Source organism: Berghia stephanieae, chromosome 1 (genome assembly GCF_034508935.2).
Source record: "Berghia stephanieae isolate SIO BIC M18660-M18661 chromosome 1, UCSD_Bste_1.3, whole genome shotgun sequence".
Taxonomy (NCBI): domain Eukaryota; kingdom Metazoa; phylum Mollusca; class Gastropoda; order Nudibranchia; family Aeolidiidae; genus Berghia; species Berghia stephanieae.
This window is the reverse complement of record NC_088360.1, coordinates 145,288,436-145,303,435: the sequence shown is the minus strand read 5'-3', so window position 1 is coordinate 145,303,435 and position 15,000 is coordinate 145,288,436. Positions and strand designations below refer to the sequence as shown.

General features: G+C 35.0%; 1 protein-coding gene across 1 annotated transcript in view; it reads right to left on the bottom strand.

Annotated features, from left to right (window-relative positions):
- The window catches only part of LOC144963433 (calmodulin-like), a 26,778-nt gene that overhangs the window by 1,258 nt on the left and 10,520 nt on the right, over window positions 1-15,000 (bottom strand). The window contains exons 2-4 of the mRNA XM_078897494.1: window positions 5,822-5,852; window positions 3,083-3,226; window positions 1,411-1,653 (exon numbers count right to left, since the gene is read on the bottom strand). Of these exons, the coding sequence (XP_078753620.1) occupies window positions 1,411-1,653; window positions 3,083-3,226; window positions 5,822-5,852 (418 nt within the window). The remainder of the gene's footprint in view (window positions 1-1,410; window positions 1,654-3,082; window positions 3,227-5,821; window positions 5,853-15,000) is intronic.

Here is a 15,000-nt window from a genome sequence, read left to right as displayed (position 1 = left end):
TTGTCTTTGTCCGAAAAATTGTAATATCGCCTAACAGGCGTCATGTCTCGTCCTACGTGTTAAATGTTGCTGTTTACCAGGGACCCCTTGTAAAGCGCATTGAGCACATTTTAGTGGATATTGCGCTATATAAAAGCTCAATTTAACAAAAAAAATTAAAGACTTAGAAATGCTCTTGAAGTTTTGAAACTGGTCCCGAAATTTTGAAATTCTACGAATTTTACGTGTAGCTGCCAAGTTTTTATTCTCTGTTGTGTTCTGGCAGTTTCCTACTCACTTCATTTCTTGTTATTATTCACATTCACAATATTCACAATATATAATATTCATATTCACAAAGGACGCCGGAATAGATGCTATGAGATTTTCCCTCTGAAACTACAATATGAGTCAGTGTAGGTCATAATCAGTTGGAGGGTGAAAATTTTGGATTTGCTTTTTTCTTTGCATTTTCTGAAAGAATATGCTCCCCAGAGCATTTTAATCTTATTCAAAGTAAATCGGGTGATTTTTCATGAAGTTATGGTCAGATGTATGCGAAAGGTATCCAGCAACTTTTCTCAAATTTCATACTTATTCAACTTGATTAGCTATAAAAAATATTTAGAAGTGAAATTAAGCTTTGAAGATGTACAAAAAATGTACAAAAAGGGTTGATTTAATCATTTATGACAAGAACTCATTTTTGATTAAAATTGACCTTCTAACTAAACTTGGCAATATCTCAGTGCAAACATTTTCACCATCCGACTGATTATGTTTTATGTGCGGCTATGTGGTCTAGTTGTATGACACTCGCTATCGGATCGGAAGGTCCTGGGTTCGAGCCTCGCGCTCGGCGCATAGTTGAGTCCTTGGAAAAGGCTCTTTACTTACATTCTCTCATCGTACTCAGGTGTAAAACGAGTACTTGGCCGTTAACAGCGTTGTCTTTGTCCGAAAGAATGTAATATCGCCTAACAGGCGTCACGTCCCGTCCTACATGTTAAATGTTGCTGTTGGCCAGGGACCCCTTGTCAAGCGCTTTGAGCACGTTTAGTGGATATTGCGCTATATAAAAGCTCAATTATTATTATTATTATTATTATTATTATTATTATTATTATTATTATTATTATTATTATTATTATTATTATCATTATTTATTATTATTATTATTATTATTATTATTATTTATTATTATTATTATTATTATTATTATTATTATTATTATTATTATTATTATTATTATTATTATTATTATTATTATTATTATTATCATATTATTATTATTATTATTATTATTATTATTATTATTATTATTATTATTATTATTATTATTATTATTATTATTATTATTATTATTATTATTATTATTATCATGTTGTCATTCACTGTAACATATATCAATATTAGAACTGGACCACCTACCGTCATAGTTGACCTGTCCATCCCCGTCTGTATCGGCTTCTCTAATCATCTCATCAACTTCCTCATCTGTCAACTTTTCTCCCAAGTTGGTCATCACGTGACGCAATTCAGCGGCGGAAATGAAACCGTTGCCGTCTTTGTCGAAGACTCGGAATGCTTCGCGGAGCTCTTCCTCCGTGTCGGAATCTTTCATTTTCTTGGCCATCATGGTGAGGAATTCTGGGAAGTCGATGGTTCCGTTTCCTGTGGGACATTGAGATATTATTATCAAAACTGGACTTATACTATAAACTGCATTTTCATCAAGATTATTTTTTTTAATGAGCAATTTATTGCGAAATCTATTTGAAGTTCTCTAATCACAGACTTGCCAATTTGTATGATTTCCCATATGTGACCCTTCGCCTCGAAACGGTATTAAGTCGGGTTGGTTAAGATGTTGAAAATTGCATTTATAGCCAGAAATACAGACTTATGTTTAGTTTGTATGTTTTATTGAGGAGAATGGATGCCATATTATAGGGTGCTAATGCCAACAATTTATATTTTTGACCAGTTTAACATTTAATTCGGCTTTTAAGCATCTGGTTCGTTCCGACATAATACCGTTTTGAGACGATGGGTCACATATTTTAATACGCTTTGAGGGTCCAAAAATAAGATAATATTGGAATATTGACAAAAATATGCTAAAGTGCAAAAAGTATGAGTTTGTAACAAAAAGGCAAAAAAGGAATAAAAATGGAATAATTAAAGGTCATTAAAAATATCGTCTCCATCTAGATGAGAAATCTAAGTAGTCAAACAGATGGTTTCATAGGAATTGCCAGGTTTTTCCACTCTCTACTAGCTTGATGTCTCCATAAATTCAGTGGGTTATTAAATTTTAAATTTTGGACAGTTGCACGAGTTGAAAATGTGATTTTTGGAGGGGAAAAAAGATGAAATGAGCATTAATGCTGGGAAAATAATATGATAAATCTTTTCAAATGGTTGAGGTTGGTTGGCAGGTTTTTAAACGCTTCACATGGGACTCAAACCAACAGCATCATATTACATGTAGACGCCGCTTTAATGGGTTTTTTTCTGATAGAGACAATATTGTAACCGGGCAAGTATTACACCTGAATTAAATGAGAGAATTTAAAAAAAGAGTATTTTTACAGTGACATAAATTGCACCACGGAGAGCGGGGTTAGAATCATGAACCTTAGAGCCCAAAGTCAACAATCATATCACAAGATTATAGAACTGCATAAAACGATACAGAGACACGAGACTAATGCTTAAATATATAAAGATGATTATAATTATGATGGAGGTTAACAAAGTTTTATGGAAAATTCATATCGTACATTCTGGAAGAGAGTATTCTTTTTCTTACAAAAAAAAAATAAAAAAAAATAATGGGTTGATATTTTTTCTTGACCAGAATCAACTGAAATCAAGTCAGCACCTCACATTTTTAGATATTTAGCTTTTCTATGTATATTGTCAATGCTTAATATTTTCTGGGGTTTTTTTCAACCCTGGATTATAATAGAACTGAAGTTTCCATGTCAATTCCAATTGTTGGTGTTTTGTATTATTCGACACAGACTAATTATAAATCTTTGTCGTCAATCTCGCTTTACAGAACGTAGTATTTGCCATGTTAGAGCATCGAACTGACCATCAGCGTCGACTTCGTTTATCATGTCCTGGAGTTCAGCCTCTGTAGGGTTTTGTCCCAGAGATCTCATGACGGTTCCCAATTCTTTGGTGGTGATGGTGCCGTCGCCATCTTTGTCGAAAAGGCTGAAAGCCTCTTTGAATTCTGAGGATGAATATGAGATAATTTGTAAGTGTTTATAAACAATAAATTAGACACATAAAAAAGTAACAAACTATAAAGACGTGGGATATATATATATATATATATATACATCATATTTCCATTATCTTTTTATCTTTTTGTGTAAATTATAACACGTCTGTACAAAAAAAAAATCCTTTTTGGGATGCAATAAAGTATTATTATTATTATTATTATTATTATTATTATTATTTATTATTATTATTATTATTATTATTATATTATTATTATTATTATTATTATATTATTTATTATTATTATTATTATTATTATTATTATTATTATTATTATTATTATTATTATTATTATTATTATTATTATTATTATTATTATCATTATTATTATTATTATTATTATTATTATTATTATTATTATTATTATTATTATTATTATTATTATTACTATTATTATCATTATAAAATACCAAATAATGAAATGAAACCACTCTGCTACAACCAATTGGTATGTACTGATTCAGTCTTGAGATATTCAGATCATATCTGACTTGAGTCAATGATTGGAAAAGGACATTCTTGGATTTTGGGCCACCGACCACCTTGCCGCTTATCTTGCTACGATTTGATCATCAGTGGCGCACGTGTGTTTTAAGAGATAACTGGAGAGGGACGTGGAAATTTCACAGCGGAGGAATGCACCGCCCTACATCGAACCTGGGGGGGGGGGGGGGGGGGCAGCGTGGCTCAGCGGTACAGCGGTATAGATAGTATGCGCTTGATTAAGAAGCTCACAGCATTACCATCCGGAAGTATAACGGATCAACACACAAAACTATGTGTAACCTTGAACGTTTATCTATATTTAAAAAAATAATAATAATGAAATGATCCCAGTGTGTTTGTTGCATGTGTCGTTTTGAATTTGTGCAATTCAATGGAATCCTACTTTAACAGTGTACAACCGTGAGAAGGATGGTTTCTTGTTTGTTTGTTTACTTTTTTTGTTGAATATATAGACCTGCTATTATTGTAATATTTTGTTTTGGCTTGATAGTATTACCATAACAACAATGAGCCCATTAAAATGTGGATTTTTATCAAACCTGTACATAAATGCACGCTGCCCTATTGTTAAACCATAAAAAAAAAGGATTTCTTTCATACACAGCATGTGATCAGCAGACAGCAGAATAGTAGCGAATACTAACGAAAGAATGAAAATGGCGGCGAGGCTTCGAATGGGAACAAAACAGACTATACTATGAGTGCAGTAAATTCGATGTTTTAAAGAAATAATTTGGCTAAAAATTTTTTTTTTCTTAAAAATGGATCTCTTAAAACTACTATTCTCAACATGCCAAAAAGCTCCGGACCCCGAGACATCAAAGAAGTCTTAGGGTTTTAAGACTATTTGAAAAGTTGAATGAAGGATATAGGATCTATATTTGATTTTAAAGTATTTTTGGCCAAAAATCTTTCAAAATGTTTTTTTTTTTTAATTTTCTGGGCTTTGCAGTAGACGATTACGATAGACGAGATGGGATCATAAAAATAACAGTAAAGGGCGATATAAAATATTAAAATGTCAATTTTATGACATATGATATATAGTTTGTGGTTGATACATGATGCGTCGTCCCTTCTAACGATAAGGTTTGACATCTGACTTATCAATATTGTATAATATCATAGCAACAAAGGGAGACAAGAGATAATGTCATTTGGAACACAAACCAATCAGCTCTTCACGCCATGGAGTCTGATAACGTCTAGGAAATACATCCCATGTGCCTGTTACGGCCAAAGCACGGTACTATCTAAGTTGGTAGCGCCCAAGACTCACATTCAAATAGACCAGGTTCGTTTCCCTCCCCGTAAAGACAAATGTATTTTTGTTTTGGACATTCTACACCAAGTAGAGATGAATAGCCAGTTCTAAATTATATCTGGCGGAAAGTACATTTGACAGACTATAATGCTATGTTCCGTAAGTATAAAATGCAGTTTACTACCCTTTACCCAGTGAATACAGTCTGGCTCCATGAGCTTGATGGCGCTAAAAGACTACCCGAGTCGAGTGTGGAAATAAGTGTTTAGCTCATTACCCAACGGCACCACGTCCTAACTAGAATGTTTGCGACCACTGACACCCAAGTGGCTACTGGCCATGCTTAACATAGTTTGACTATTGTGACAAGAAAAAATCCGTACCACTGAGCCACCGACATAAAAAAAAAATTGTTATTTAAATTTTTTTTTTAAAGGGATCAATTTACACTTGAGTGAATGACACGGTGAGAGAATGTGAGTAAAGAGCCTTCTCCAAGAACTCAACTATGCGCCGAGGTAGGCTCGAACACAGGACCTTCCGATCTGAAAGCGAGTGTCATACCACAAGACCACACAGCCGACCACATAACCTAATCAGTCTGCCGATTTGTGTCTGAAATGATTTGAAATTTAGGCATTTTGAATTTTGATTAATCACGAACTGATGCCTTGAGGCCATTACATGAAACGTCCTCAAGGGTGGAAAGTTTAGATTGTGTTTTGTATCATTGCCATCGTAAAGGGACAGGGAGAAAGACAAACAAATTACCTGCAATCTGTTCTTCTTGAAGTTGATCGGCCTGAAAAGGAAAAGAGAAGAAAGGAAATGAAGCAAAGAAATGTTGGGTCACTTTGGTTTGTTTTAGGGAGGTTTGAGTTTGATCTTTAATGTCATCTCGGATTCTTATTGCTGTTGCACATGTTATCATTGCCGTTTTTATTATCTTCGCTGGCGGTATACGTAGATGATGTGATAATTGTGATGATGATGATGATGATGATGACGATGATGATGATGATGATGATGATGATGATGATGATGATGATGATGATGATGATGATGATAATGATGTAGTGGTGGTGGTAGTGGTAGTTGTGGTGGTAGCTGCGATGGTGGTGGTGTTAGTGTTGGCGTTCGTGGTTGCAGTGTTGATGTTTTGAGATGGTGAAGAGGATTGTTGTGGTTGAGGATGAAGACAATAACAACAACAACAACGACGACGACGACGACGACGACGACGACAATGAGGATGATTATTATTATAATGATATTATGATGATGATCGTGATAACAATGATAATGTTAATGATATTGTCTGTTGTGTATAAAATGCCGCACACACGGGAGTCCATGATTCCCATCACAATGTCACAGACACGATACCATCATTATAATGACAACACGATAAAACATAATTGTGTCGTATCTTTTTTGTTATCTCATACAACTTTTTATATCAACCGGGTAAACAAGTCATCATATTTAACTCACTAAATCCTAGAGATTTTTGCTACTTTTCAAAATTGGAAAAATGTATTAAAATGAGCATGTACATAGATAGTTGTATTCAACTATCATTAACATGTAAAAAAAAAAAATAAAAAAAATATTAGCTTTGATTCTAAGCCTATAATATTAAAATTTTGTCCCCGGAAAATGAAATATATAGGCATGGGGTATAAGCCACCGTTAAGTTATAGATAGTATGCAGATGACGTCACTCAGGCCTTTGTTATTGTTTTTGTCATCCGCGTTTGTGAGTTGTTCTCACTAAACTGTATTAACCCGACTATAAAAGTTCATAGTTACACAAAGTTTGTGTGTTGGTCCGTTATACTTCCGGATGGCAATGTTGTGAACTCCTTGGCCAAGCGCATTCTATCTATAGCCTGACACTGAAACCCAAAAATACCGGCATTTTGACGTCAGTATTTGGTTTTTGCACGCCTAGTGAGTTGTCGTTAGTAGTGCTCATGGAAACAAGTGGTCCCATTGTTTGAACTATTGAATACAACTCACGATTTTGTGGCCAAAGACTGGCATTTTGACGTCAACTTTTGGTCAGGGTCAGGCTATAAGTTAACGATGGCTACGGTGTATAAGTAACCCAAGAAAACTACGGGTATAGTCGGTGTTAGGGTTGAGTGAGTTAACTCCCATCTCCACCCCCCTTGTGGTCGCTGGTCCTTCCGTGTTCTCACTGACATGCTTTATCAAAACTCTTTCTCTTTCTGTCTTTGTGCGGCCATAATATGCTCTTGTAGCATGACAATCGCCTTTCGAACCGGTAGGCCCCCGGGTTCGAGTCCCGCTCTGGTGGTATGACACTCGATGTGTGTCCCGGGGTCATGTTCGTGTCCCATTCTCTCACCGTACTCAGTGTAAAGTAAATACCTAGCCGCTAAAGGTGTTATCTCTGACCAAAAACAAAATGAAATATAGCCTTACAGGCTGGTCGAACATGTATAAATGTTGTTGTTGGCTAAGGACCCCCTTGGACACGATTTGTGGATACTGAGCTATATGAAAGCTAAAGTTAACTCTCTTCTTACCAGCAAATTTTCAGGATTTTCCCCAAAACTACACACCCATCTAACATAAAAATATATTTTTTATCACTCAGACATAATAGCAGTAAAATTCTTGCCATGCATTATTTCTTTACCAAAACATGCTCCACAACACACTGTTTATTTTCTTTAAATGTTATGATCTACAAAAGAAATTAGAATAAGAAAAATGTTGGTTGTATCGTAACGAATGTGACGATTTTCCTATAGTTGGTAAGAAAAGGGTTAAAGAGCCTTTTCCACTGACTCAAATATGTGCGACTCACAGCAGGACTCGAACCCACGACCTTCCGATCCGAAGACAAATGTCATACCACTAGACCACATAGCCGTACTAGACCCAAGAATCCAACATGTCGTATTTATTCTACATCAAGTCGTATTTATTATCATTCTATTATTTCTTTCCTAATGATATTTCCTCTGCACTGCCGTACCCTGATAAAAAAAACAATTTAAAAAATTTGGCCAGAAAAATAAAATTTTACTGCAAATATGGCCCTTAATATATTTGAAAATAATCTTAAATATGAGACTTTAAAGCCACATACACACCCTCAAAACGCGCGCGCGCACACACACACACATACACACACAACCACACTTACAATTATAATGAAAAAGTATAGACATTTACAATCGTCCTCCCATTAATTGGAAGAAGTGAAGAAAGACGGCAAATGTACAAGTTTTGCCCCATGTGCATCTTCTAAACAATGGCGTGCAAAAACAGCACGAGTATATTATCGTGGAGGACGAAAGTTCAGATTAAAAAAAAAAAAAAACTAAAATCTTGAAGATAATGGCACAGTGAACAACATCAAAAACTGCATCACCAAACAGATGTTTGCTGTGTTTCAAGTAATAATATGAAGACAATTTTAAATGTTTATAGTCTTTATCACGAGTACAAACATAATAAAAACCACAATTTATCACTCGTAAGAGATTCAAAACTCTGCGACATATTTTCAAAGGTGGAGGCCAAAAGATACGAGATTAAACCAAAAAAATAAAGATTTTATATAGAGCAATATCCACTAAATGTGCTCAACACGCTTTACAAAGGGTCCCTGACTTACAGCAACACGTAACATGTAGAACGAGACCCGACACTTGTTAGGCGATATTACAATACAATATTTCCGACAAAGACAACGCTGTTAACGGCCAGGTACTCATTTTACACCAGAGTACGGTGAGAGAAGGTGAGTAGAAGAGCTTTCTCAAAGGACTCAACTATGCGCCGAGCGAGGCTCGAACCCAGGACATTCCGATCCGAAAGTAAGTGTCATAACATAAGACCACAAAGACGTCTCGTACATCGTTCATCAATGATTCACCAATATCATTTTGTTAGCTTTCGTATACTGACGTAACTGAAGCACACATCCATACAACAGCTATAATTGAGCTATAAAAATGAGCTTTTATATAGCGCAATCTCCACTTAATGTGCTCAAAGCGCTTTACAAGGGGTCCCTGGTCAACAGCAAAATTTAACATGTAGGACGGGACATGCCGCCTGTTAGGCGATATTACAATTTTTCGAAGAAAGGCAAAGCTGTAAACGGCCATGTACTCATTTTACACCTGAGTGCGGTGAAAGAATGTGAGTAAAGAGCCTTTTCCAAGGACTCAACTATGTGTCGAGCGAGAGGCTCGAACCCAGGACCTTCCGATCCGAAAGCGAGTGTTATACCAATAGACCACATACCCGCACATAATACGTCAATACTTTGTTGTTGGTGACGGTGTTCGCCGTAATTTCAGTATGATATCATACTTCTATTTTACATATCGTCAAAGAGTCTGCAATTATCAATAATTGGCGTTGAAGACATGGACGACTTGTTGATATTAAATGTTGAACGGTGTAAATTGTTGTCATATTTTATCTCTATAATAATAATAATGATAATGATAATAATAATAATAATAATGATAATAATAATAATAATATAATAATAAATAATAGATAATAATAATAATAATAAAAATAATAATAATAATAATAATATAATAATAATAATAATAATAATGATAATAATAATAATAATAATTAAATAATAATAATAATTAATAATAATAATAATAATAATAATAATAATAATAATAATAATTTTATTAAAAATATATAATATAATAATAATAGATAAATAATATAATGATGATAATTATAATAATAATATAAAAATATGATATATAATATAATAAATATTTGATATGATATGATGATGATGATGATGATGATGATATGATAATAATAATAATAATAAAATTATAAATGATGATATATATGAATGATGATGATGATGATAATAATAATAATAAAATATAATAATATAATAATAATAATAATAATATAATAATAATAATAATAATAATAATGATTAATACTATTGTTATTATTATTATTAATATCATTATTACAATGGCAGTAGATTTATATAGCGCTTTTCGCCTTATGATAATATTATTGCTATCACCATCATCATCATCATCATCATCATCATCATCATCATCATTATCATCATCACCATCATCATTATGGAAGTCCCATGTGTGAAACAACACACTTACTGGCTTGCTGTGCAAGCGCGACCATCACTTCAAATAACGTCAAGATGACCATGTCCTTTGTCAAGTCGCCTTAACTTTCCTCGCATCGAGAAAGATCCAACTACTCATTTACTGTTGGATAACAGTTGAATCAGCAGAATGAACGTGACATTTTTAAAAAGAGAATAAGACATTGCATGCCCATTGAATAACGAACTAAAAAATCAGTTGGCTTATGTTCCGATGATCTTACAAAGTATTACAATTCAAGGGAAACAACTGCAACTTGACTATCAATTAAGTTTGAACACAAGGGTTGTCGGAATTTGAACAGTGCGAATAATATAATCTTTAAAGGTATTGGCGGATTGGGTTTATTGAATATGACTCTCACAACTAGGCGGAGGGTGCCGTATCAGTCAGGTCTTGGGTTCAATACTGCAAATTGTTTGTATCCTCTATTGCCTTATGGTAAGAGTCCTCTTACTTCAATTCCTGTTATGATTATTTTTAACTGTGTGAAAACGCAAAACACATACTATTTCCATGCATAGTTTTTGTTTTTGGATTAAATTATAAGGTTTAAGTCCACAACATCCCTGTGGTTTATAAACTTCTCTTTTTTTTAAATTAAAAAAAACCCTGTTAAAGTCAATTTTGTTGTTGTTTTGTCATTCATTGGATGGTCAAGATAGCATAATATATTCACAATGTATTATGTATTATGTGCGGCTATGTGGTCTAGTGGTATGACACTAGCTTTCCGATCGGAAGGTCCTGGGTTCGAGCCTCGTGCTCGGCGCATAGTTGAGTCCTTGGAAAAGGTTCTTCACTCACATTCTCTCACGGCACTCAGGTGTAAAATGAGTACCTGGCCGTTAACAGCGTTGTCTTTGTCCGAAAAATTGTAATATCGCCTTACAGGCGTTATGTCCTGTCCTACATGTTAAATGTTGCTGTTGACCAGGGACCCCTTGTAAAGCGCTTTGAGCACGTTAAATGGATATTGCGCTATATAAAAAAAAGCTCAAAAGCTCAATTCAATGTACAAAAACAGTCAGCCCAAGAGCCTCATCGTGTCAATCTAATTATTGTCGAAATGGTCAGAGATCCAAAATATACGTGGTCATGTGTAAATTTGAAAATTACACTTTCAGATCATGTAATGACCAAACGAACATTCTGAAAAAAGATCAAGAACAAAATCTGGTGATAGATCGTTTGCTTGTTTCGCCCGAAGATTTGGAATGAACTACCACGTGGTCTGAGGGAGTGTAAGTCTTTACCTACCTTTAAAAAGAATCTCAAGACACATCTTTACTGTATTTGTTTTTCTTGACTCTATATGAATTTCCTTGATTTGGCTATGAATTCATTATTGCATTTTTTTTTTCACTTAAAATTGATAATTTATATTGTAAAGTGCCCAGAGCTTGTGTCTTACACGAGAATGAGCGCTGTATAAATGTGTATTAATATTATTATTATTATTACATACTACTTTAGACAGTGACAAATATTCTAAGAGTGTTAATACTAAAACACGCCTTAGAGGTGACTGGTACTGTATAAAATGGAAATAAAGGTCCATATAAATACTATCGGTAACTGACATTTTTGATTAAAACCCACGATATAAGTTAATATACTATTATTTTTTTATTCTTCGTCGGCTGAAACAATTTGATGTAAAAAAAAACAACAACCGCTTATAATGTTAATAACATCTTTATTTTTATTTTATTTTCGTCGCTGAAATTTGTGTAAAAACAAAAACAAACCCCGCGATTTATAGATGTTAATAATCATCTATTTATTTTTATTTTTATTCATTTTCGTCGGCCATGAAACAATTTTTGATGTAAAAAACAAACAAACAAACCCCGCGCTTTATAGATGTTAAAATTCATTTATTTATTTAAATTTTTATTCAGTGTCTTCGGCCAGAAAATAGTTTTAGCTCAAAAATCGATCTATTAGGTTGAATTTCAACTTGTTAAAATGTATCAAACCCAAGACTTCATAGGTCCGGAATATTATGTAATGTACACTTGATACCTCCTTGTTTCTCGGCTAAAATGTTTGTCACAGTGTCAAAATTGCATAACCTCTATTGTGCCTACGTGGTCTTGCTTTATTACACCGTAGCCATCGTAAACTTTTAGCCTGACACTGACCAAAACATGACGCCAAAATGCCAGTCTTTTGCCACAAACGTTGTATTCAATAATGAAATAACTTGTTTCCATGACCTCTACTAACGACAACTCACTAGCCGTGACCCAAACCTAAAAATGACGTCAAACTGCCAGTCCTAGAGGGTTCTCGTGTCAGGCTATAAATTATGTTAACGATGGCTACGATTAGACTCGCCTTCGGGCCGAAGATCCAGGGCTCGAGTCGCGCATAGTTGGAATAAAGGCTCTATACTCATATTTTTTCACCGTACTCAGGTGTAAAATGAGTACCTGGCCATTATCAGCTTTGTCTCTGTCGGAAAAAAAAATTGTAATATCGCCTAACAGGAGTTATGTCTCGTCCTACGTGTTAAGTGTCGTTCTTGGCTAGGGACCAACTTGTAAAGCAATTTTTAGAATGGTAAGTGGATATTACGCTATATAAAAGTTCATGCTCACATTATGTATGTTACCCGCCTTCTACATGGGTGCACAGCACAGATATATTATGATATGGCACCCCTCCTCCTCATCCTCCTCCTCCCCCCTCAATCCTCTCTCGTCATGCTGAGAAATTGCCAGCGAGATATTAGATACAGGTAAAGATGCGAAAATTGAATAAAACAGCCACGGATACGGTAGCCACAACAAGGAAAAATTAATAACAAAAACAAGTGAGATTACATGGGCAGATTATTCTGACTAAACATTTTAAATACATTTATTTTTTTTCATTTTGGTCAGAAAAAATTACTGTAACCCATCTCGCCTGAAGTTAAAATGATTTTTAACAAGTAAAATTTAAATTCGAATAACAAAAAAAAAAAGAATAGAAAAAGAAACGACAACACTAGAGCATTTATATAGCGCAATATCCACTAAAGTGCTCAAAGCACTTTATAATGGATCCCAAGCCAGAAGCAGTACTTAAAATGTAGGATGAGACGTGACGCCTGTTAGGCGATATCACATTTTTTCCCCCGACAGAGACAACGCTGTTAACGGCGAGGTACTCATTTTACACCTGAGTACGATGAGAGAATGTGAGTCAAGAGCCTTTTCTAAGGACTTAACTATCCGCCGCTTAGAGCGGATCTCGAACCCTGGACCTTCCGATCCGAAGGCGAGAGTTATACCACTAGATCGCGTAGCCAAAAAAAACAATAAGAACAACAAACATGCAAGGGGGGGGGGGGGGGCAGAAAAAAATATATCGACTGCACCCGGGATCGATCTCAGTCCCTTTGCTTGTGAAGCGAGTGCTCTACCAACTGAGCTATTATCGGGGTCGACAGTTGCAGTTAGAGATTTCTGACCAAATTGGAAAAGAAAATAACTGATTTGTCAGATGACGGAAAACAGGCTGATGAATAATAATTAGGCAATTGTAAGTACAGAATATAGAAAAGGGCAACATACGCCGATATAAATAAACCCCTCTACCACTGCCCTCCCTCTCTAAAACAATCATCAGTATTTTGCACATTACACACTTGTAATAAACACAGCTGATGACGTGAAAAGAAAACGTCTCTACTACGGAGTTCACAAGGTTTTATGGCCTCTTCACATGAATGGGTTTTTGGGACAGCGTAAAATGACTGCAGAAATGGCGGTCTTCGTGGGTGGAATTCCTCTGTGCCGCAATGCGACAAATCATTTGACCCAACTCTCAAACCTCCCCCCACCCCTCGGCCCTTTTTCTTACCTGGACAAAAGTGTACCGGGGTAGGTTACCTACCAACTTATCTTGAGGTTAGATATAAGATATTATTATTATTATTAATTTGTTTATAATGAAACTATATACTATCGAAAACTGCACAGAAATAGGTCTCTCTCTCTCTCTCTCTCTCTCTCTCTCTCTCTCTCTCTCTCTCTCTCTCTCTCTCTCTCTCTCTCTCTCTCTCACTCTCTGTAAACAAACATAAAAGTTTAGCTTGACCTCGAATCGAATTCGCGACACATCCACACCCGAGAGTACCTAGTGAAAACGTATTTCAAGTTTTCAGGGAACGTCCACTTTACCAAGTTATTTCACATCATCGAAAAATTATAGAATAACTTTTTTCCTTGTCGGTCAACGAACCTTATAAATTGTTTATTCACCCAATCGCATTTCACTGGAATTCGGAAGTTAGCTAGACTTTCTTCTACGTTTTCCCCAGCCTAAACTGGTACTGCTTTTGTCTCGTTCTACTTGTTACATGTTGCTGTTGGTCAGGGACCCTTTGTAAAGCGCTTTGAGCACATTTAGTGGATATTGCTCTATATAAAAGCTCTAGTTTTTTTTTGTTTGTTTTTAAAAAAATGGAAATTCAGAAATTAAAATTTTTCTTTTCTTTTCTTTTCTCCAACCGGAAGAGCTTTTCGTGGAAATTCAGAAGTTAGAAAATTTATTTCATTCTTTCTCCTTTTTGTTTTGTCCTCGCCTCCATGCTAAACTGTTATTGCTATGGCATTTAAATCGAGTAAAAAAAAAATGAAGGAAATTCCCCAACTTTAGATTAAGAATGTGGCATGTAGAATGTGAGCTATGTGCTCTAGTGGTATGACATTCGATTTCAGATCGGAATGTCCTGTGTTCGAGTCCCGAGCGGCGCATAGTTGTTGAGTTCTTGGAGAAGGTTCTTTACTC